This window comes from Uranotaenia lowii, chromosome 2, assembly GCF_029784155.1.
Source record: "Uranotaenia lowii strain MFRU-FL chromosome 2, ASM2978415v1, whole genome shotgun sequence".
Classification (NCBI taxonomy): domain Eukaryota; kingdom Metazoa; phylum Arthropoda; class Insecta; order Diptera; family Culicidae; genus Uranotaenia; species Uranotaenia lowii.
In genome coordinates this window covers 202,372,992-202,397,156 of record NC_073692.1, presented here as the reverse complement: position 1 = coordinate 202,397,156, position 24,165 = coordinate 202,372,992, and the positions used below count along the sequence as shown (strand labels likewise).

At 35.0% G+C, this 24,165-nt stretch overlaps 1 protein-coding gene across 6 annotated transcripts in view; it reads right to left on the bottom strand.

Moving 5' to 3' along the window:
- The window catches only part of LOC129749858 (protein piccolo-like), an 87,427-nt gene that overhangs the window by 23,203 nt on the left and 40,059 nt on the right, over window positions 1-24,165 (bottom strand). For all 6 annotated transcript variants that reach the window (XM_055744953.1, XM_055744947.1, XM_055744948.1 and 3 more), the window contains exons 2-4: window positions 3,814-4,060; window positions 3,316-3,754; window positions 2,306-3,237 (exon numbers count right to left, since the gene is read on the bottom strand). In XM_055744953.1, the coding sequence (XP_055600928.1) occupies window positions 2,306-3,237; window positions 3,316-3,754; window positions 3,814-4,060 (1,618 nt within the window). The remainder of the gene's footprint in view (window positions 1-2,305; window positions 3,238-3,315; window positions 3,755-3,813; window positions 4,061-24,165) is intronic.

The following is a 24,165-nucleotide window of genomic DNA, read 5'->3' as shown; positions in this document are numbered from 1 at the left end:
CGAATATACCATATAGATATATTACGCTGTTTCATTTTTTTTACCTCTATACTTTGCTTTGAATTTGAAGTTGTGATTTTTAATTGGTAAACCCAATAGTTGCTGATTTTATGAAACTTTTTTCCAGTCATCAGTTTTGAACAAAATTGCATATGCATACGAACAATGTAATATAAAAAAAGAAATGTTGATCCTTGCAGACTATTGAAAGGTAAAGTAAAAGTATGAAAAACTTCTGCTTTTCTCCACTAAACTTTTCGAAACAGTTTATTTCGAAAGGTTTAGTGATTGCACTAATCATTATTTCCTTTTTTTTTTCGTTTCAAGAGCGAGAAAAGGCGCATTTATTATTGATTAAAAACCAATTTAACTGAATGTAAATTTAATTTTTTTTAAATCACTGAAAAAAAAATTTATATATTCTACATAGAAAATTAAAGTTTTCACTGATTTGTGGTGTGAGAGAATGAGAGATATTTTTGAAAATTTCCGTTGCAGAAAAATTACTAAATGAAATACATATCAATTGATAAGATAACCTTTCAAAAATATATTTATTACAAGGATACTTTGGTTTTCTTCATCATATTTTTATTATTTCAGATTAAATATGTTTTAATAAACTTAACTTTCTATTGATTTACTATTGATGAGAAAGACTTCTAAAATGTGAGGCACAGAATAGCATAGAATCAAAGAGTTTTCAGAAATGCAATATTCATAGAAAAACAATTTGGAAAAAAATTGTGTCATTTTAAGTTACTTTCCGTCTTCAACCATTAAAGCCCATTCGTAAACTCTTTGGTTCAACAGGGATCATGTTTAGGAAAAAGAGCTAGTTTATCAAGGAAGAAATTTGGATGGTATTGATTTGCCTTCAATATTTTTCTCGATCCATTTTATTTGGATGTTTATAGAATGCCTCAGAGAAATAGGAGTTTCCTTAGGAAATGTCTAGGAGCATAGGAGGTGTAGGAAACTCATGATCGCACCATTTACCAAAATGGATCCTGATCTTCACCTTTCACCAACTAACACAACCCCTTCCTTGGATACTTGAACATGGATTCGCAGACGTATAGACGGTTTCCATAGTTTGTGATACTAGCTTAAATCTGGTTCTTACTATTCCAATTTTTTTTTGGAGTGCAGTACCGAGAGGTTGCTGGTTGAACTTAAAGAGTATCTTATTAACAATCCTTCCTTTTTCCCCATTGACTACTAGGACGTGGCCGGCGCTGTTATTAATCATATAAAAAGGGAGAGTATCAGTTTTGTACAATGAGAATGACTGCTAATCCCAAGCACCATTCTTTTGGACTTTGTGCAAAATTGATGGCCTCGATTAATAACGGAGTAGCAACCATTGGCGATGTGGAACTTGTTCTGCTTAGCCACGCCAGCGATCATGGAATTCGAAATGTATAGTTTGAAAACAAATGTAAAAAATACGAAGTTCCTCTAGAATCGTTTAAAAAAAACCTTTTAATGAAGCATTTCGAGTTCAATGATTTAAGGTGGATATGAGTAGTCAACCAAGCTAAGCTAAGCTAAGCTTACTATTGCAAAATATTTCCAGTTGTTGAAGTTTCTGAAAGAAACCTAAAACCGTTGGATGTTTAGAAATGTCGAAATTATAGGCGGTTCATGAGATTTTGAGCACACACTTGATAAAGTTTCATCTTATTTTTTTAAATATTAAACCATCAATAAAACTGGGACGAATAAGCTCGAAAAGATAACAAGGCAAAATGAAACAGTGAACGGAATAGGAGGTTTCCCAAAACGATTGGTCATAACGGTTCAATTAGCCCTGAAACCTCGTGCCAGATCTGACCTGAATCTATCAATGTTTTTTGCCTTGGCAATCAAAAGACATCGACTGTTTGGCATGGATTATGCCGAATTGCCGTGGTTCAAAGAGTAATGAAAGACGTCTCCTCGCGAGTGTATTTAGCTCTGTCGAAACTTCGGTACAGAGCAGCTGCAAGAAGCTTCATGTAGAGCGAATCAGATCCATGATACGAGCATTTCAGCATTCACAGTTTTTGTCATGTTGATTCTACGACCAGCGTCAATATTTAGGTTATTGGCAGTAATGGAACGCATCAAACAACGCGAGGCGTACGTAAAGGATGATCTCGAGGCTTTTGAAATGGGTAAATCGAAAGTTTCCAGAGTTCACATTTTATAACAGTCTGTTCCTTTCATAGGGTCTTGAAGTCTTATAACCTTCGGGTCCAGGCAGTAAGTGGAAAAATTTAAAGTCAAGTAAGAAAACACTGGAAGAAACATCAAAACAAACCTTCTGAGAAACCGTTGGCTGCGGTGAGTACATCTGGTTCTGCACGTAAATGGGAGTTTGCTGTGGGTAGCCCCGGTTAGCCGGTATGCTGGCGGGAGGCGGTTGTTGTTGGATTACCGTCGGTATGGTCATCTTGTTTATCGGGTTTTGAAGCTGGATGTAGTGTGTTGTTTGTGACACGATCGGCTGTGAGGGGGGCGCTTCAACGGTTTGGGATCGTGATGTCTGTTGGGCTGATGGAGGAGCTGGAGATTGTTGTTGGACTACTACCGGCTTCGGGGGACTGGGTTGTGGGGCTACTACGAGGGGTTCCGGAGCTTTAGCACTTGATTCGTTATTGATGTTAGACTTGGATGGGTTAGCTTCAAGAAGTTCGGATTCCTCCTTGTGAACCCATTCGGGCTGTTCTTTAACACTGTTCTGTCTAGATGACATCCATGGCGGACTGGTTTGGTTCAGAAGTGTCTGCTTGCTGTTAGCAAATACCTCATGAGCTGGTGGTATGTAAAGGGACCCTAGAGCTTGTGGAGGAGGTTTTTGTGGCGTGGGTGGTTTGACTGAAGCAGTTCCGTTGCCGTTAGTCGATGTGCTGTTTGAGACAGGAGTCGTGGCTCTGTTGATGGTACTTGATGTTGTTGAAGGTGAAGGTGTGGATTGTCTGGGCTTGGATGAGTGATCTTGGTTGGATTCTATTGGTGTCACTGGCGCTGTCGATGTATCTGATGGAGTTCGTGACACTTTAGTTGGTGTGATCGGAGGTGGAAGGTTGGGTGGAACTGGGCTTTGACTATAGACTGGCGGTGTCTTGATGGATGACAACCGAGAGCCGTTCCCGTATGATTCGGTTAGATTGGATGGGCTTGGTGATCGTTTCTTAGGCGATTCATTCCTAACAGTAAGTTCATCTGTGCGATTTTGCGAATTTTGGGCGACTGAAATAATGAAACAATAATGATTGAATTAATCACATTTCACATTGACTTGTTACTGGGGTTAGAGCTCGAATCTACCTTCATTGTCGGCTTGTCTACTGTTGTACATTGACTGTTGACTAGGTCTGTCAGGTACCTGTTGACGCTTTTCGTTTCGATATTCCTCTATCCAGAAATCGTTTTTCGGTTGAGGCCTAGGCGCTTTTTTAAGATTTGCCATCGGGTTTGGTGGGATTGCTATCTTTGGTCTGCACCCCATCGGTGGAGGTTCGAAACTGTGGTGAGGCCTCGGTGTCTTCTGCTCTGCTGAAGAAAATGGTGGCGGGGGAGGTGGAGGCATTGGTGCACTGTTACCATTGTTGGTGGGTCCTGTTGCAGGCTTTTTCGCTACACTTGGTGGTGGAGGCGGGGGTGGTGCTGGTGGTCCAGTGGGAAATACTTGAAATGGCATACCCATAGCAGCGGCTCCTAATGATGCTGCTGGAGATACTGGAGACTGGCCATTACTACTGTTATTCTGCGAAATTAATTGAAATTATGATGTTAACAGTTTTCGGCAAATCAATTACAACAAACCTGTGCTAATGGCGAGATTTTTGGTTGATTTGCCACCCCCTCTGATTGTGCGTTCCGCGATATTCGTTTAGCCATTCGAGGAGACTTGATCTGTGATAGGTCGAGGCCACCCGGTGTGTATGTGAAGGGTTGTTTATCGCGGCGCATCATGGCATTTTGGACACAGGCCGGGGGTTCAGCTGGTAGCTGTGACTGAAGCCGCCTCGCCGAACTGGCAATTGTGGACTGAGGTGGGCCACCACAATAGCTGTGGGTGAGAAAAAAGGAAAACAAAAATAAACAGACCGTTTTTTTAACTTAGTTTCCGAATCCGTTGTTCTATTATTAACCATAAGCGCATAGCTCAGAAACGGGATCCGACCGAAGAATGGATATCCATTTGAGCAGCGAAAAAAGAAATATCAACAAAATTGTCACAGTCAGTGAAATGCAGTGTTGTAATCGATCATCCAACGAAAGACAGAAATTGACAGTTGACCATGACCTATTTATCTTCAAATAGAATACATGGTACATGGCGCTTCGATCTTTCAGCAATTTTCGATGGGTAGAAACACCCACGTTCGAAATATACAGATCGCACTCTAGTTTGTAAACTTGAAAAACAACTTGAGAATCAATGGCTTATTCTGTCAATAAAATTAAATTGTTGAATGAAGAATAAAACAATTTAATATAATCATTCTTCGATATTAGATTCCAGATTCAGATCTCAGATTCGGGTTTCGAATTTCAGATTTCAGATCAGATTTAGATTCAGATTCAGATTCAGACTTCTAATTTCAAATTCAAATTCAGATTTAGAAACAGATTCAGATTCAGATTCAGATTTCAGATTCAGATTTCAAATTTAGGATTCAGATTTCAGATTCAGATTTCAGATTCAGATTTCCGATTCAGATTTCAGATTCAGATTCCAGATTCCGATTTTAGATTCAGATTTCAGATTCAGATTTCAGATTCAAATTTCAGATTCAGATTTCAGATTCAGATTTCAGATTCAGATTTCAGATTTCAGATTTCAGATTTCAGATTTCAGATTCAGATTTCAGATTCAGATTTCAGATTTCAGATTCAGATTCAGATTCAGATTTCAGATTCAGATTTCAGATTCAGATTTCAAATTCAGATTTCAGATTCAGATTTCAGATTCATATTCAGTTTTCAGATTCAGATTTCAGATTCAGATTTCAGATTCAGATTTCAGATTCAGATTTCAGATTCAGATTTCAGATTCAGATTTCAGATTCAGATTTCAGATTCAGATTTCAGATTCAGATTTCAGATTCAGATTTCAGATTCAGATTCAGATTTCAGATTCAGATTTCAGATTCAGGTTTCAGATTCAGATTTCAGATTCAGATTCAGATTTCAGATTCAGATTTCAGATTCAGATTTCAGATTCAGATTTCAGATTCAGATTTCAGATTCAGATTTCAGATTCAGATTTCAGATTCAGATTTCAGATTCAGATTTCAGATTCAGATTTCAGATTCAGATTTCAGATTCAGATTTCAGATTCAGATTTCAGATTCAGATTTCAGATTCAGATTTCAGATTCAGATTTCAGATTCAGATTTCAGATTCAGATTTCAGATTCAGATTTCAGATTCAGATTTCAGATTCAGATTTCAGATTCAGATTTCAGATTCAGATTTCAGATTCAGATTTCAGATTCAGATTTCAGATTCAGATTTCAGATTCAGATTTCAGATTCAGATTCCAGATTCAGATTTCAGATTCAGATTTCAGATTCAGATTTCAGATTCAGATTTCAGATTCAGATTTCAGATTCAGATTTCAGATTCAGATTTCAGATTCAGATTTCAGATTCAGATTTCAGATTCAGATTTCAGATTCAGATTTCAGATTCAGATTTCAGATTCAGATTTCAGATTCAGATTTCAGATTCAGATTTCAGATTCAGATTTCAGATTCAGATTTCAGATTCAGATTTCAGATTCAGATTTCAGATTCAGATTTCAGATTCAGATTTCAGATTCAGATTTCAGATTCAGATTTCAGATTCAGATTTCAGATTCAGATTTCAGATTCAGATTTCAGATTCAGATTTCAGATTCAGATTTCAGTTTTAGTTTTCAGATTTAGATTTCAGATTCAGATGCCGTTCAGATTTTAGATACAGATTGCAAACAAAATTTTAGATTTCAGAGTCAGAGTTCAGCTTGCATTTGTCACTGTTAGCCATGTGACAAATGCAATGTCATTGAGAATCCATTAACTACAATTGTACCAACCGAATCACCGATGTGGGTTAAGTACCTACTTTGTGTATTTTTGTTTTTCCTGTTCTACTCTAGAGTGGCGTTTTGTCAAATGCATTTGCAGAATCTCAAAAGCAACTTTTTAAAGCGGAATGTGGCCACCAATCTGTCCATTTTTTATAAATTACGACGATCAAATGTGTAACGCCTTTGTTAAACTGAAAAATCCTATAAAATCCGCTGGCTTCATGTGTAGATGCACTCATCTCTGCGGATGTTTTTTTTTAATGTTCGAAAGAAAATGTTTAAGTCACTTGGCCATCAACCACATAGATGCTGCTAATGAAACAAAGTGCATCACGTTTTTTTGTTGCAAATATTTTGACAGTCTAAAGAGATATTATTTCCCGACCGAAATGCGATTAATGGCTTTTCTTCTAAGAGGTAGTCTATCAACGGGATTAAAAGGCGATAACGAGTGTTCGGGAAAGGGGCTGGTAGATTCGATTGAAGCATCTAAAAGTAGAACAGTAGAATAAGAAGAGCTCTTTACACAAACAATATTCATCTCTAGCAAGATTATTCGAATGCAACGTGCTGCTGCTCATTCCCTGAGATGTATAGATGCAGAATACAAACGGCTGCAGGGAAACGATTTTGACGCTTCCGCTCAAGTGATTTCAAGTTTATGAAGTGATAAAACGGTGTTGATGCTTTTATTTGTTTGTTGAAATGTCGGAATTTGATCACCCTGTTTCCGTGGTATCTCGGAATGGGTAAACATTGTTTTTCATTTGGCAAGACAAAATAATGATTTAAAAAAATATATAACGGCTTTATGAGATGAGTAGGGAAAAATATTTAGTATCCAAGCTCAAGTTTTCCAATATAAATCTCATTTTTAAGATGGACTTGACTTTGGTTACTCAACCATTGACTCAAAATATAGCTCAAACCAACAAAGATGTGCGGTGTTATTTTTAACATTTCACGGAAATGCGTGTCCGCATAAAAATAAACCTTCAATCGGGGCCAATAAATTGGCACTCGTTCAGCGAATGTACACATAGCCGCATCTTCCAAATTTGACCTGGCCGTCCAGATTCATTTCGAGGTAGTTTTTGTTTTTTTTTGCAGATTCATCCCATTTTTCGATCGATATTCTAAAAATATTCCATGATGTCGATGAGTCTGGCTTTATTTAGTATCGCACCAGTCAAGTCGTTGACGTCCGATGGATATAATATTTAGATATTCTAAGGAGATGTCAAAGACCTTGTTCTATGGGGGCTATTCGAGGTCTTTGAAATTAATTATAAAACGGGTGTTAATAATTGACAAGAGTTGTTTAAACGCACAACGATCACACACAACTTTAGAATTATGAATTCTGGAATGCAATTCTGTATTCCAATTTCTGAGTTGGTACAGAATTAGGATTTAAGAAGCAAACAGTTTTATTATTAGGTCATTTTTATAAGTTAAGTTTATTTTTGAACAAGTTTACTGTATCACCAAGTTTATTTCATACTAGAATTTGCACCTAGTGAGTCCGAATCGTGCTGATGAATAGATACACTCAATGAAGTTAGTTCTACGTCCGTTCTTCTAGAATTTCTGTTTCGCTAAACCTAAGTCAATTAAGGCAGAAGCTGATGACGTTTCCTCTGTTTGTCTCAGAAAGTGGGAGATTTCCGCCTTGGTAGCGGTACAATACCTAAGCTTCTTGTTGACCAACGCTATCAAGCTGTGCCGGGCTCGACTTATTAACTTCTGATGGGCACCTTTTAAGGCAGCGTGGTTGACTTTTAATCTCTCGTCAGTTGCCTTTAAGCTCCATCAGCTGGGATCGGGTATCATTGTTGCTGGTTGGTTCTCATCAACAAAAGCAAGTATGTGACAGCTAGTGGGTTCTGAAAACTTTTGTCATTTCCGGTCATAAATGGTATCGAAAATTTTAGCACTTGATGTTACCCCAATGTGGTGGAAAGAGAGGTGATGTGCAAGAAACGTTGCAAAGGTAGTAGTAAAGTTTTTTCTTCGTAAACATAGTGACGTCACTTCAGACTTTCAACTAACATCAAAATGTTTCCCAAATTTATTTTTGCTAAAATTTTTTTTTGCTAAAATTTTGTTACATGAAGTAATGAGTTTTCTGGGTAATAACACTTTAGGTGTACTACAGAAGAGTTTGCAAAAATCTAATGCCTATTTAGCAAATCTCTGTGCCGAAAATGCGCTGAAAAGTGTATTGTACCAAAGATGATATGACTGGAAAAGCGGGGGATCGCAGCAAGCCGTGCTCGAGAACGGAAGTGTTTTTTTTCGCCGTCGCGTTTTTCTCGTTTGTTTCTCCGAATTGAAAAATATTGTTAATTTTTTCTATTTCGGAACTTCTTTAGCGATCGATACATTTAAAAATAGATTGAAATGCATCCAAATTACTTGCATAGAAATGCAACTGGTTTTTTGTTGTGTTGGACGGATCTTGCGAGATTTCGAAATTGCAGCGCACGCGTTTTTCCCCCGCCTGTAAAAATCGTGTGTGTTAAATTGTTTGAAATAGTGAAATAGTGAAAAATTTCAACAGAAGCTAATTAAAAGATGACTCGTGGATGGGTCGTCTTAGTTTTGGTTAGAAGTGATTCAATAGCGCATTCAAAAGTGTTTGTGAAACCGCAAGACGATACCGTGGAAAAATGAATAGGTTGTGGGATTTTCGTTTGCAGTTGAGGTTAACAGAAAAATGTTTTCTAAATCAGAATGTCGAAAGATGAAAAGTTTGAAATTAAGAATGAAAGTGCGTGTTGAGCAATTTTTATTTTGAAAGCAGCTGAAAAATTCATGTTAAAACGGATGTGAAAGCGGGAATTATTTGTGATTTAGTTTTCATTGAGCAAACGTCTTGAAGTTGTCTTGTTGCATACCGCGGATTACTGCGATTATGTAAATTTGTTAACTGTTTAGGACGAAAAAAAAAGTGAGAAAACGTGTTTTCTGGAAGGAAAGGGGTTAGTTTTTGATATTTTTTTGAATATACCTCCGGCCGGAGCAGTACCGCAGTATCATCACTAATGATGATAGTGATTCCCAACGAGAGCCAAAACCCGGTGAGCCAATTCCAATCTTTCGCTTTTATATTTTTTTCATTTATGCACTGGTTGATGGTTGAAGTTTGCATTTTCATAATGTTTTTTAATCATATAAGATTTACATTTTTGATAAGTAAACTGAATACAATCACCTACTTTTAAAACTGAAAGTTCATTATTTGCAGAGAGGTTTTGAAGTTATCTCACTATCAAATTCTCTTAAAAGGGTAAAATATTTGAAGAACCTTTCGAGCTCTTAACAGACCTCGATAGGTTTAATGTTCTATTAATGTTTCCGTTTCTTTTTTATTTTCAAGAGCGAGTAAAGGCGCTTTATCCTTGGTCTAAGACCAGAAATGATTGTACACTGGAATCCAAAACAGTTAAACGCAGAAAATAACTAGTAAATTTAAAAAAAACTTTCATCGAATATATCAAATTTAAAAAAAAGATTTTTAGTCTTAAGTTTCGTGATTTCTGTGTACCAAATAAATCATTTCCAGCCGATGAAGAATGGCTCTAGTGATTGGTGAAGTTATTTAACATTTAGCATGTTATTTTCATCACGGAGCATTTTTCTTAGCATGCTTCCAACGATCCCCTTTGGAACGTATGGTACTGGTGGTCCACGTTTCTTCCTGTTCCTGTGTTCCAGATGTCTTTGCGTTCTCTGCTCCATGGTAGGCCCAACCATTTTATGTTTTTGATCAATTTGATGTTTTTTATGTTAAAATAATCAAAAACATGAACAAAGACAAGAAGAATAATAATACACGCTTATTATTCTTTGGGACTCAGACTTAAGTTCTGGCTATGGAAGTACGATTAGTGATTAGTGATTAGTGAAAGATGATATGACTGGAAAAGCACTACTGACATACAGACTCGAGTTCCCAAGCAAAATGAGTGAGACCTCTACACTCAAGCGAAACAAGAAGAACATTTTATGGTATTTACATAATATTGGATAATTTATCCAAAAAAAAAAATTACATAGAGAGAATCGAACTCACATTTACATCTCATCTTGGTTTACCAGTTCGATACCTTACCCAGTGTACCATACATATGAGTAGGTTAGCAAACGAAAGATTATTGTCAAAGTCCTTCTGCCACCGCCGACTATCAACAAAAAATGCACAGCATTGCCCGTCTGCCGTTTTGCCGGTGTTTTTTCATCCTCCTTTCTCTTTGATGGGAAATGGATGAAAATGAGAGAGGAATGGGGTGGGAATGGGAATCTAGAAACCGGTTTCTATTGATGTCCGGTTTACATAGACACGCACAGCTCATCTTGATTGGTGGTATTTTGCCGTCGGTTGAAAACAAAGAATTTGTGTTACACACAACAGCGCTCGGTACATCATTAGACTATATCCTTGCTAGCTGATTGTTCCCATCCTAATTTGTCTTCGTGATAGGATAAGGAAAATGTGTTATTTGGTTTCTTTCAGACATATGCAAGGCGGTTGCGCTGGGAGGACAATGCCAGTTATTAGAAAACTTGTTAGTACCGGTCCGGCATTGAATCTTATACCGATTATTCCACCTCCAAGGAAGTTCATTATTGAAGTACAGTCTAATTTTTGAGTGTAGAAGAACACGTTACTCAGATGTGTCCGGTCAAATCTAACGGCAGATTAGAAATTCTGTGAAAATTTCACGTAAGATAAGTACTATGCGGCATCAATAGTTTTTTTTAAATTTTGGGTTCAAATTTCCCCATTGTGCAGTGGAACTTTTTTCTTAGTGCTTTTGATTGACTTTCATTTTAGCTGCTAGGTGTCTTCATAACAATTACTTGTTAGAAAGTTCCCAGTAGGCAGTTTTTTTGCCAGAAATTAATGAAAGTTCCCAATAACGTGAAAGTATTAAAAAAAAGTTACAGCCTACTACGATAAAAAAAACAAGCTTTTATGTTTGATGAGATAGAGATAAAATTTGTTCTACAAAGTTGTAGATATCATCAAAATATGAAACTTTGCTGAAATTGTAAGAGCTTTATCTCTATCTGCTGAGTTTTAAAGCTTTAATTTAAAACATACTTCAAATTTGTTTTTCATACTTAACTATTCTTAGTTTTGAACTTAAATATACACGATGTTCACATCATTTATTGAGACACTCATTACGCACATTTTGCACTATATCTTAAGTCATGGCCGTAGGAACGGGGGGGGTTTTGGGGGTTAAACCCCCCCCATGAGGGTCCAGAAAAGCAAGCGAAATATTCTACACTAGACTCAAAATTTTAAAACTAATGCAAAAATTTCAAAAACCCATCCTAAGTTGAAAATTCTGCTATAGTTTTTCAAAATTTTCTCACTTCTTCATAGAATAAAGTTGTCAGATTTTTTCAGCACGTATCCGGGTCGGACAAATTCGGGCTGTTTTAAATAAAAACCTGGCAAGATCCGGATATTTGATATCAAAATTGTCGACCAAAATCCAGTTAATACTGGGCAATTTTGGTCAAAACCAAGGAAAAAAAAATTCAACTCAATATGTATTTTTAAGTTTGATTTAAGAATGAACATTAGAACAAACCCGGGTAAAATCCAGACTTTTCCAATGAAATCCGGGCAACCGGGTAGGATCGGACTTTTCCCAAATTTTCTATTGAATATCCGGATCAATGCGGTTAAAACCAAGCAATCTTGCAACCTTATCATAAAAATTCCGTTCTGAAAATTAAATTTTAAATTAAACCCATTTTGAAGGTTCTGGTTCCATATTCTCATAACCAAAATTGAATTTCAACATATTTTCGTATTTCTGATTTTGTCCAGTTTAGGATTCTTGATTTTCAGTTCGAATAATCATAAAAAATTAGGAATGAAAAGCTGATTTGAAATCCTTGTTCAAATTCGGTTCTGCATTTCATATTAACATTGAATAATGTTTTTCGAAAATCACATGCATTTTCAATAGTTTTCAAAATGTAAAAAAAACAAGAATTTTGTTTAATATTCAAATTCGAAGTTCCCAAATTTTATTGCAACACAAAATTTTAGCATTTTAAACTTCTAAATGGCGATCCAAAAAATGAAAACTCAGATTCAGATTCATCATTTGAAATTCACATTTTATCAGATTCAAAAAACTGATTAAAGTCAAATAATTAAAATAATGAATTAAGCTTAAACCAGCAATACAAAATTTATGTAATAGATTCATGAATGAGGGCTCAAAGACTTGCCTCCTAAAATTCTAATCTGGAATTAAGATTCTCAAATCGTATTTTTGTACATTTCAGCAATCTTATAAAAAATCGGAACAAACTCAAAGTTCAATTTTTGAGCTCAGGTTTAGAATTCAGATTTAAATTCAGAAAAGGATTTTGCTTGTGGATGAGTTTTTCAGTCAACATAAAATTGTTGAAAAATTCAAAAGAACATAAACTTTAAAATTTGCTTGTCAACTCATTTTCCAGATTTCATTTTTTTAAATCAGAATTAATTTGTACATACAATTCAGCTGAAAATCACAAATATAAAGTAGAATTTGAGTAAATTTTCTAGGTTTTGATTCATGCCTAATATCCCAAATTATATTTAAAAAAAAACATCCGCAGGATTTTTATTATGTTATTGATTTTTCATGAAAAATGTTCCCTGTTAAAAAAACATGTATCTGATCTTCGCCTAAAAATCTGCACACAAGTCTTTATTTTCTCAGTGTTTGATTTAACATTATTAAAATTGCATTTTTTTTAAAGCCAAATTTCAAAAGAAAATCATAAGTTTAGTTCAAGTTTGTATCAAACAAATTTGATCCAAAATTTTTTTATCTCTAACTGTTTTTTTTGGTGGAAAATTTTATTTATTTTCATCAAAAGTTAGAATCTTGGAATTTGTGAAAGAGTTTAGAAGAAAAGGCTTGTTTGATTTGAGAAATTAATTTAAGAAATTCAAGGTAAGAGCTTATTTTATGCTCAAATCAAATAACTTTTATCTACCAGAGTTTTAAACAAGCTCAAAAATTTTGACGATCGATAGAAGCAAATTTTATATTTTGTTTCTAGAGGTTACTTTTTTAAAGGTTTTATTAATGACACTATACCATCCTTGTGGCATTTGTGCCTTCTCTAAAGTTACGATTTCATACGAAAACTATTAATGAGTACTTAAAAATGAATAATCATATAGTAACAAACATATTTTTTTCCGTGTGTTGTTGGGCAAAAATTCATAGATAAAAATTAGTCACCAAAACCCCCCCCATGAGTCGGTTCTTCCTACGGCCCTGTCTTAAATCGCTACGACCTTTCCTTCCGAAGTTATCTCAATTTCAAGTTTATTTTACCTTAATTTTGAGAATTTCTAGGGTAAAATAGGGCCCGTGGATCCATGAAAAAATACCATATCTTGAGACTTGATTTGAGTACTACAAACTAAGCCAGAAACTACTTGTCTCCACGCGCCCGTTTTTGAGTACGATAAGCATTAACTTGATGAATTCTTAGTTTTTAACAAGAAAAAAGAGATTTATGATGATATCTACAACTTCGTAGAACAAATTTTGTCCCTATCTCCTCAACCATAAAAGTTTTTTTTTATCGTATTAGGCTGTGAATTATTTTTAATACTTTATCGTGATGGGGAACTGTCTTAAATTCTTGGACTATGGGGGACTATGGGGTAACCTTCTAATCTCTTTACTGGAAATAGAGAGGGGTCTGGATCTACCAAAAATCATTTCACCAAATACTCTATCATGCCAATTTTGATGCTTGCTTGATTAGTTCTCGAATTTTTATTTGAGCTCCCTTCCCTCATTTCTATCTTTCCAGTGGAAAGTAGTTGAGGCCTCAGATAATTAAAGGAACTTCCTTCGTACCCATATACCTCCTCATACAAAATATGGTTCAAGCTTTGCATAAAAATTTGTATGGGAGCTCCATCCTCACACTGGAAGGAAATGTCGACTCAATTTACCATATAAATTGCTTTTATGTTCCGTTAGAATCAATTCGGATTTACAGTGTTTAACAATATTATTTTGAATGCCGCTGAGATAAGTTTTATAATATCGGCAAATTCTAATTCTAATTAGAAATTAATTAACACAGAAATGAAAGTATTGATAGTAGGAAAGGTCAAAGCTAGAGCGCTCTGGGTGAAGAATCACACAAGTATTTCTTATAGAATTAGAATTTGTCGGTATGCCATAAACTTAAATAAGAATAGTATTTAACTAAATGTGTCAGGACTGATGAAGTGCTGAAAGGCTGAAATTAAAATTCTTAAATCATTGAGGACTCTATTGTTAAAGGCTGCCCCAAATTACCTGTTTGTCCGATTCTTTTCAAACTTTCAGACAAAAAACTTGAATCCCTTTGTGTTTTTTTTCGTACGATTACTACATTCAAGCCAGAACTGGAAAACAGATAAAAATGAATAAAAAAAATCGCTCAAATGTCAAATCGGTCAAATCAAATCACCGACCAGTGAGTGAGTAACAACTTTGGTTTCTTGAAAATGATCATTGATTGATTGATTTTTTTTTGCTTCCGGTATGAATTTTTATCTTAATCGATTACAACTCTCTTCAAAAACTGCTTTTTTTTGCCAAAAAGTGAAAAAAAGCTGCAACGAAGAGTTGGCCATGAGAAAAAGTGGAAATCGGTCGTGTTCGTTACAGCTCCACGAAAATTTTCTAGTTGTAGCATTTGAAATTTAACCATTAAAAACGCGAACTGCTTCAAAATCGGACGATGAGAACAGGACAAGTAATTTGGAACACAAGCCTTCAAGAAATGTACTAATTTTCAAAGAATTTGCTCGTGTGTCCATAATAAAACAAAACTGCATTCAGATGGATAGAAAATATAAAATGGACCAAATTATTTACATTTTATGCTGTACAACATTACATAATAACATAATTTTAATATAAATCACAGTATTATGTCACATAATTTTGACCTAAAATCACAGAGTTCAATAGTTAAAATTCCTGCGTCCCGTTGAAAGAATTGAGTTATTTTTCTGAAGTTTGTGGAAAATAAATTTGTACTGTTGCTTTTTAAGCGACCCCTTCCAACTATCAAAAGACGAGAAAACAAAAAAATACGTAGTTAACTAAACACTATTAGCTATCTTTTCTTTATGAAAAATTTCAAGCAAAAATATCAAATAGGTGATTTTCAGCAGCGTTTGCAAAGTGAAGCAATTTGATGTGGGACTCCCTAAAAAGATACTTAAAAACTTTGAAATTGACTAAGGAATGATGTTTTACAAAATCAAACATGATATAGGGTAACGGACTTATTTTGGACCGCTTTGGGAAGTAGCTATGCTATTGTCTTAAATAAAAAAGTACAAGTTAAAATTTTTGACTGCCATATCCGTTCAAAATGAAGATCAAGGCTTTATCTATCGAAACATATCGTCGTTTGTTGCAATGTCACAAGATTTAAGCCTAAAAACTCGTTTCTTTGATTATTACTCTGGTAGGTATTTTGGACCACCCTCTGGACCTATTTTGGACCACCCTAAATAAGTTTTTTTTAAGTTTTACGACATTTACGACAGCCATTGATGCGCAATTATGTGAATAATTCAGTTAATCTTTCCTTTCTTGTTCTTGTAGTCAAGTTTTGTTTGTTCACGATATCAATGCATTCCTGAACTATATAACTTCCTTCAACTGATAACGGATGGTCAGCTTTAGGGCTCCGTCGAGAATGTCACGATCTCAATCGCTGCTGTCGAGTCGAACTCATAGGACATCCTACGGTTACAATGAACAAATCAGCGCAATGATGCGCATATTCCAGGATGTTGAGCACTTAGGGAAGATGGGGGCATAATGGCCACCTTAAGGAAAACGGTTATTTAACCATAGAAAATAGCTATAATATGGAGGTTACATTATTGTTTCGTGTTCAGACACTTGAAAAGCCTATTCCCTAACGGGCTGAAACGTGAAAAACTAGATGAAAACGTTAAAAATGCATTTTAAAAAATTTTGCCAAAAGCTGAAAACCAGCCACTGTGGAGGCATAATTGAGAACCCCCCCTGAGGCAGTATGAGCACCATTAATCAGAGCAAGATGTGCGTTTTTGCCGGGGAATCTAGCAGCAAATTCAATTCGATGAAGTCAGGTGAGTCGTAGATTCATCAAACAAAGCAATAACAAAATAATCTAGGTTTGTTTGTACAAACAATTCACGCACGCTCATACATTAAGTGCTTTGTTCGGAGGATGATGCTACTAGCCGTATAATGTAACAATAAAAAAATCGATCATTAATTGTGAATGGAAAAAAATCACCTCGAACAAAAATCTAACTCTAGTCTTTTGATTACCTCTCCGACACCTTAACAATAGGCTAAATTGTCGGATGAAAACTAGTCAAGGTGTGGCGCTATAAATCAATTTTAATTCGCTGCTAGATTCTACGGCAGAAAATGCTCATTATGCCTCGATAATATGGTGCTCTATATGCCCCTAGTCAACAAATTTAAGTAAAAACGTGTTTTAAAATTGATAAAAGTGAAAAATCAAAAAAAATTTTATGGTAAAAATTGAGAAAAAATGTGCACATCATGTTGCAGTGCGTACATTATAGATCAAGGTTATTTTAAGATCATAAGAGCTTATTTCGTGGTGCTCAAAAATTATAATATTTTCGTCACTTGAGAACCAAGCTAGTTTTTTTTAAATATCTCTGTAAAGATGATAAGGAGATTCCTGTTTTTGTGAAAAATTAATACTATAGGAAGTACGAAACAAATCCTCATGAAAATTTATTTAAGAAAATACGCACTTTCGTAGAAAAGCGTAGTTCTCATTATGCCTCGGGTGCTCGTTATGCCCTCATCTCCCCTACATCAGTTCGGAGAGCCATCAAGTCGTTTTGTTCGTCGGTTACACCTATCAAGATCGTTTCATTCTTTGTGATCGTGAAGTTATTCATTTAAACACAATTGTTCGATGAATTAATAATAATAAATAAATAAATAAATAAATAAACTTTTCCCCAGCCTCTATCTAGGTACACTTAATTGTTGAATACGTCTTACTACAACCGACTGACCACATCTGTTTATCTTTTAAAACAGTAATTTTCGATAAGAAAAGCGTAAAACAGAAAATTTCCTCCGTTATATAGTGTTTTTCCATGATTTGAGAATTCCAACAGCGCACTACAATCTCGAAAATTTGTTCTCTCCCTCGAGAAAAAAAAAAATTTGTTCTACAGTGCTTTATACTGGCCAATTGGCTTATCTTTAGGATCAACTTTTAGACCGCAAATCTCCTTCAGGCGACCCAATGATTCGTTTTAAAAGTTTGACATCATAAACTCAGTGACATCAATTGATGCATTTTGACTTTCAAAACCTTAGTGGATTTGGTTTAGCTTCAGTTCTGTAGAAAACATAGAACCATAAATGATAAAAATATGTGAGAATTATGCGACAGTTTTAATCATCTAAAAGCAAGATTTCTTTCACTGAAAAATTCACAAAAAATCAGTTTTATCTTTAAAACAACTTTTTTTCTACGAAAAAAATATCATTGAATTGAATTTTTCAACTGTTTTTGTTCTTAAAAATTGCATAACCACAGGGGCTGAAAAACTAGATTTTTAGTACTTTTTCGCTTGTAATTTTTACACATTTCAACAACAATCACATTTACACATTTCTCAAAATCAATCCTGCATGGTTGTAAATTTTAGACCAAACCGTCAATAATTTTTCATAAAGCATTGATCTTATTAGAAAGTTTGCGCATGTTCAGTTTTTTTCATGTTTTTCAGCTCCTGTAAGCTGTAGCTTTAAAAAAAAAGCATATGAAACAGATGTCACTAATGTAAATGTAATGTAATAATTGATTGTTAGATTAACGTAATTTAAATCATAGTGCACAAATAATAATTTTAACAGTGATTGACTTGGTTTTATGCCGATTGGAGTGAACTTCGTCTAAAGGCGGGTTTGGGCTTTAGCGAGTTTATTAAATAGAATAATGTCAAAATTCCATATTTCATTTATAATAAGCGAATGAAATAGAGTGCATTATTTTTTCATATCGTCGTACAACGTCTTATTATGTTCATGAACATTTAACAGCAAGTTCAATACACAGGTTATATTGGGTGATCCAAAATAAGTCCCTAAGGAATTAAGTCGGACCTATTTTCGACATGGGTCAAATTGCTATTAAACAAGTTTTTTTGGTTCTTCGAGCTTGCAAACTAGTTTTCAGTGTTTTATCTTAGCCGTGAACATGTTTGTAGTTGTTAAATTCATCACAGCTATGTAGAAAACCTCTTGAAAGTTGACTCCAATAATGTCACGTCCTCCTGAAATGGGCCTGATTCGACCCAACTGTGAAAAATCAAAACTTTATTTTTAATTTTCTCTTTTATCAGCTTATTTAAATGGAATGTTAGATATGATTAGAATCAAAAGTAGTTGCTTCAACTATATTTGTTAAAAATTTCCATGATTTACATGATTAATGACAGAAATATTGAAAAAAAAAAGTTGCAAGGTGGTCCAAAATATGTGCCCAGTCCAAAATAAGTCCGTTACCCTAATTTGTTAGTAAAAAAAAATTAAGTACAATTGTTGTGACTCATTCCCGCTTAGTTCCAACGGTTGAATGTTCTTGACCATCCGGTAGCAATTGCTCTACCTTTACCCATCTTTTGTCGGATACCATGACCTGTACTAAAGACGGAGCACCCGAAATTGTTTTGGCTCGGTCAGCCAGCATTTTCTACTGCCCTTTGGGATGCATCCCTGCTGAGTAGCGAGATGCACGGCACAAATTCCTCATCGCGTTATTTTTAACGCCTTTCGATCGATTACTCATGCCAGAAGCATTCCGGTCTCGGCGGATGCTGCGGTGCTCCCACTTTAAAGCGCGTTTTTGTTTTGATTATGATGAGCTGTGAACAATATCGTATATTGGGCCCTTTTTTGTGCTAATGTAGGACTCTTGCTTGATGGTTGATCAACACGAGTGATACGATGACTTGTAAGCGCAGTGGGGGTGTATGATCTTGTTTTGTTGGCTGATGGTGCCAAATGATCCGTTTGTATAGTTGTATGGTATTTACAACTGTTTTTTTGTCCCTTGTAAGTAAGTGGTGGGTAGGTACTTTAAGCGCACCAAATGCCAAATCGCGCGCAAGTAGGGAAACCGTGCGGATAAGTTTATTACGCGTGAACTTGAACCTACCCAATATGGTGCCTGCGAGAGAATACTCAACTGTACAGTTGTTGAGGGCCAGTATGGCGTCGGGAAATACGAAATCCGTCAATTTGGCGCCTCTTGATACTGAATAAGTACGTCATCTTTGATGTGTCACTATAGTCTACCAGCGACAAGTTGTGATAAATTTTCTGCTTTGTTTATCGATTGGTTTTTTGGGAAGATTGTTTGCCTGAAGAGTCACTTGCTATCAAAACACTATCAAAATTGAGATGAGTTGTTAAACTTTATTTTAGCAATCAAAAGTTATGAAATTCAAATGGGGGAAAACCATCTTGAACGCACAAACCACAGTCTTTCGTAATTCGAAGCAAGTAGAAAAACGGTTGACAGGCGGCTTGTATAAAAACAAATACTCACAACGGTAAAGACAGAAGCCGGGAGCGTGAGATTTGATATGCTTATTTTTATATCTATACATGGCCGTAGGAACGGGGGGGGTTTTGGGGGTTAAACCCCCCCCCATGAAGGTCCGAAGATGCCAAGTACTTAAATCATTCAAGAGTAACAATAGTGTAACAATCTTGACTCCAAAACCTCGAAATCTTATTCCAGGACCACAATTCTACAACAGTTTTTCAAAAAAATTCTCACTTGTTGAAAGTAATTGTGTCCCAAATATTGAATCCCAATAAAGTTAGACTGAGCTTACCAGATTATACGGATTTTGACCAGATTTTCTCACTCTATTTGCAAAATCAAACGAAAATTTCAATTGTGTCCTTAGAATCATGTATCTTGTCTCCAAATAATTTTTTTAATCAAATTTTATCAAAAAACATAAACGATTTTTTGGAAGATTGATTTTTCTAATGACTATGAATCGCCTGATGTATTTCGAAAAAATTAAAAACAATAATCCGTGTGTTTTTCTTCTTTATTTTAGAGGAATAATTTTGAAATTTGCCTGCGTATTGGACGAGTTTTTAAGAAAAACTTAAAACAATATGCCCTTATTTCGCAAGGTTTCAGGATAAAATTGCCTGGATTTGCCAAGCCCGGATACTTGACCCAATATAAGTGTTGCATTTCAATCTTAAATGTGATGAATTTTCCATATTCAAAACTCTGAATTTCGGAATATGAAAAAAACAATTTTTTGAAATTTAAACAACTTTTAAAATTTGGATCTGAAATTTTTATTCTCAATTTATGTGCAGAGTTGAGTCATAAAAAAAGTTTCATGAGTCCAGAAATTAAAAATATGTAAAAATTTCGCTATTCACAATTTTATTGAAATTTTTCAAGTTCAATTACGAATAAATAATTGAAAAAAATCATATTGAAACCCATAAGTTCAAATTCAAATAAAAGATTTCTGGTCAAGGGTTCTGATACAAATTTCGCTTTTTGTTTTCAAATTATTTATGAACAAAATTGGCTTCTCCTAGGACTTAATTTAAAAATAAGCAACTTTGAATGCAAAAAAACTTTAATTTGAATAATTTGCACTAAGTACATATACAATTTTTCACTTCAAATTCATAGGATTTCTTATCCGGAATTTAGATTCAGGCTTAGAATTTGGGTCCAAAATGCAGAATTCAGACTTGGAACTAAAATTCAAGGTTTGTGTTCAGATTAAGCTCAAATTTAAGTTTTATGATCAATATTAAAATATCGATGTTAAAATTTCATCAGGGATTCAAATTGAAGGAGATTGGAGTTTGTTTACTTTGATTCTTGATTCAAAATTAAAATTTTCAATTTATCAAAGTTAGAAACACAAACCTGGTGAAAATCACATATAAAAAATAAGATCTCAATGCATTTTAAAGAATTTGTTTTTTCAAAAATCTAGATTTTGATTTTGAAAACTTTAATAACAGGATTCAAATTATGAAATATTAAATATTAAATGATAATTTTTGAACTTGTTTTTTATCCTTATGTAAAAATTCAGCTGGAAATTTTATTTACAAAACTTACATATATTGCAGATTCTTCAAAATCAAAGGTTCTAACTTAGTCTTAAATTTTAATCGAGTTTACAAGAGTAGTAAAAAAACCTTATTTGAACCGCAAATCTTATTTTTTACTTTTATTTCTGAATATTTGATAGATTTTCATCCAATGCTTAAAACGGTTATGCTTATGGTTCAGAAACTTGCTAAAGTAAGTGAGTTTACAAAAAAAAAATTCTGAATGAAGGTTCAAAATTCATTTTTTTTGTCTCGATTTTCGATGCAGTTGACGCACCAGGCAGTGGTTGGAAAATCGCTCAAGAAAAGCAATCAGGAATGGTTTCTAGCTAGAATGATGCTACCTCCGAGTGCTGTGATACGCACGTGGTAAAAGTACCCATTGAATATATGTCGAAAATCAACACTAACTTGATACAAGAAGATATACCATGCCCCACCGGAGGCTACCGTTGCTATTCGTCACGTGGCTAATCGACGGTGATCGACATACTTGGTGATACATTTTGAACGTCGCTCCCTCAATCATTCCCGAACGTCTATCCTCGCATCATTGTTGATAATGCTCGTTATTGATAGACGATCATTAATGTTTCAAAAGGAAAAATCTGAATAAATACCAGGACCACATGTTCAAAAAAGCTGTAGCACATGCTGGACAGTTCATTGCGGTTACCTAGTCATGATTTTGTCCTTCTAGGCAAAACGAAAAATAAAAAATCATCTGATAGCCTACATAGATCGCTCAGAACTGATACATATCAGTTATGATCCTAAAGGTTGAAAGTCGTCAAGGGAAGGAAATCAGCATCGAGACGTTCGTTGCTGATAGTCTGCGTCCTTTTTTACCTCATCATGTATCGCAAAAGTGTTTCAAATACAGAAGCGTCGTTGTCATGCATGATTGTTTGTATGATTTGGTTGAAGAAGGAAAATTTGACTGCTTTGATTTGTTGGCTCTGAATGTAGTCAAGCATGGCTCAGTGAAAATGATTGATTTTCAGAAGCTTGGCACCAGGTATTAAAAAACCTATCTGGAACAACTGTGATCGATGTTTACTCTTGGGCTCGAACTCATGGATATCAGCTCAGGAGGCAACTGATTTACCAACTGAGCTATATCACAAGTACCTATATTTCTGAAAGCTTTATGAACAAAATTGGCTTCTCCTAGGACTTAATTTAAAAATAAGCAACTTTGAATGCAAAAAAACTTTAATTTGAATAATTTGCACTAAGTACATATACAATTTTTCACTTGTGTAGGCATTGTTTAAGCAAAAATGTTATTGAGAAAAAATTGTCATCAAAACCCCCCCCATGAGCCGGTTCTTCCTACGGCCCTGTATCTATACATACGCTTTCAAAAAACAACAAAAAAAAAGTTTATGTTTTCAAGTTCACGGCTTTTAAGTGTGGTACGACCAGGGATTGTTATGAAATCGGATTCAATTTGCTTCACAGCATGCTCAACGAATTTGTCGTTCTACAAAGTAAGAGCTTGTTGTCTGTTCATCATGTGATTGAGTGAGTTTGTTACCCTGGGTCAGAATCAAGAAATCAAAATTTAAAAACGTATAATTTTAACGTTTTGTTTAATACTTAACATGTAAGCAACCATAATTGATTAAACCTCTAGGAAGAGCTCGGAATTCACGAAAACGATCAATATGGAGCAGTTAAGAATAAACAGGTTTCATTCCGGACCGTATGAGTCATATGGTCTTTTAAGCTGCTATAAGTTGACGGAGAAAAAAAAAGAAACGACCCAACACCCAATAGACTGCACCATATCAACATGAAACACTTTCGAGAACGTAGACCCATTAATCATATCGTTCCAATCGTTGCTTGTTTTGGTAGAAATACCAAGACGTCGTGTTAATTCTTTGTATACTTAGGAGATCCGGCAGAATTATTCATATATTGAATTCGTTCTGGCTACTGGACTTAAGCTTTACAAGTTCTACGTAAAATAAATTTAAAAAAAAATCAAAAATCATTAAAATCCAAATTTCTTTTCGCCATATCCGGCTTCCCTTACAATGTTACAAACTTTAAACAAATTTCAATTAAGCGAAAGTGTCGATAAAACCTTGCAAAAAAAAAAAAGGAAATTGGCAATCAATTGATCAAACTCTAGTAAGGATTCGGACCTGATGCCAGTGTGCGGATAATCGCCAAAACATTTGAGAAAAGTCACACGCCCCCGTCACCGGAAAGATAAAACAATAATAATCACACTAGCTACAGTGTTTTCTAGTTAGTGCCAGTTGGTCAATCGTCGTAAACCATCATTCACCACGCACTGTCACGCACGATTTTCACGCGTTTAAGGTGGGTGTCGTAATCGGACGACATTTAATTTTATCCTCCTTCGGTGGTGTTTTTTCGATGGAGAGAGAGTGAGAGAGAGATCAGCAGGGTGGCGGCAGAATATGGCTTAACGTTGTTAAGGGCTACAAAAATAAAATATTAACATGCGTCTTACCACAAAGAAGGAAAATAAAGTCGCAAAAGATGTAAACTCTTTTATGAAAGTCACCTTGTGGTTGCCATAAAAATCGTTAATTAATTTTCACAACCCCATCAGTTCACCTTGCCTTATATATCGTTTTTTTTCTCAAATATATTTCCCATAAGAACAGTTACTGCGAAAGATTAGCGAAAAAGTTTTCTCGAGTTCATTTTTTTATTCTCAATTAAAGGTGTAATTTACAGCGAGTGATGGATGTCATTTTTGAAGACATTTTTCAGTAAACAAAATAAAAAAGCCTTGTAATGCCAATTTTTAGAAATCAAGTAAAAAGCTAAATAGATAAATTTCGACATGTTTTATCCCAGAATTCACTGGAACCCAATATTTTTGACGATAAACG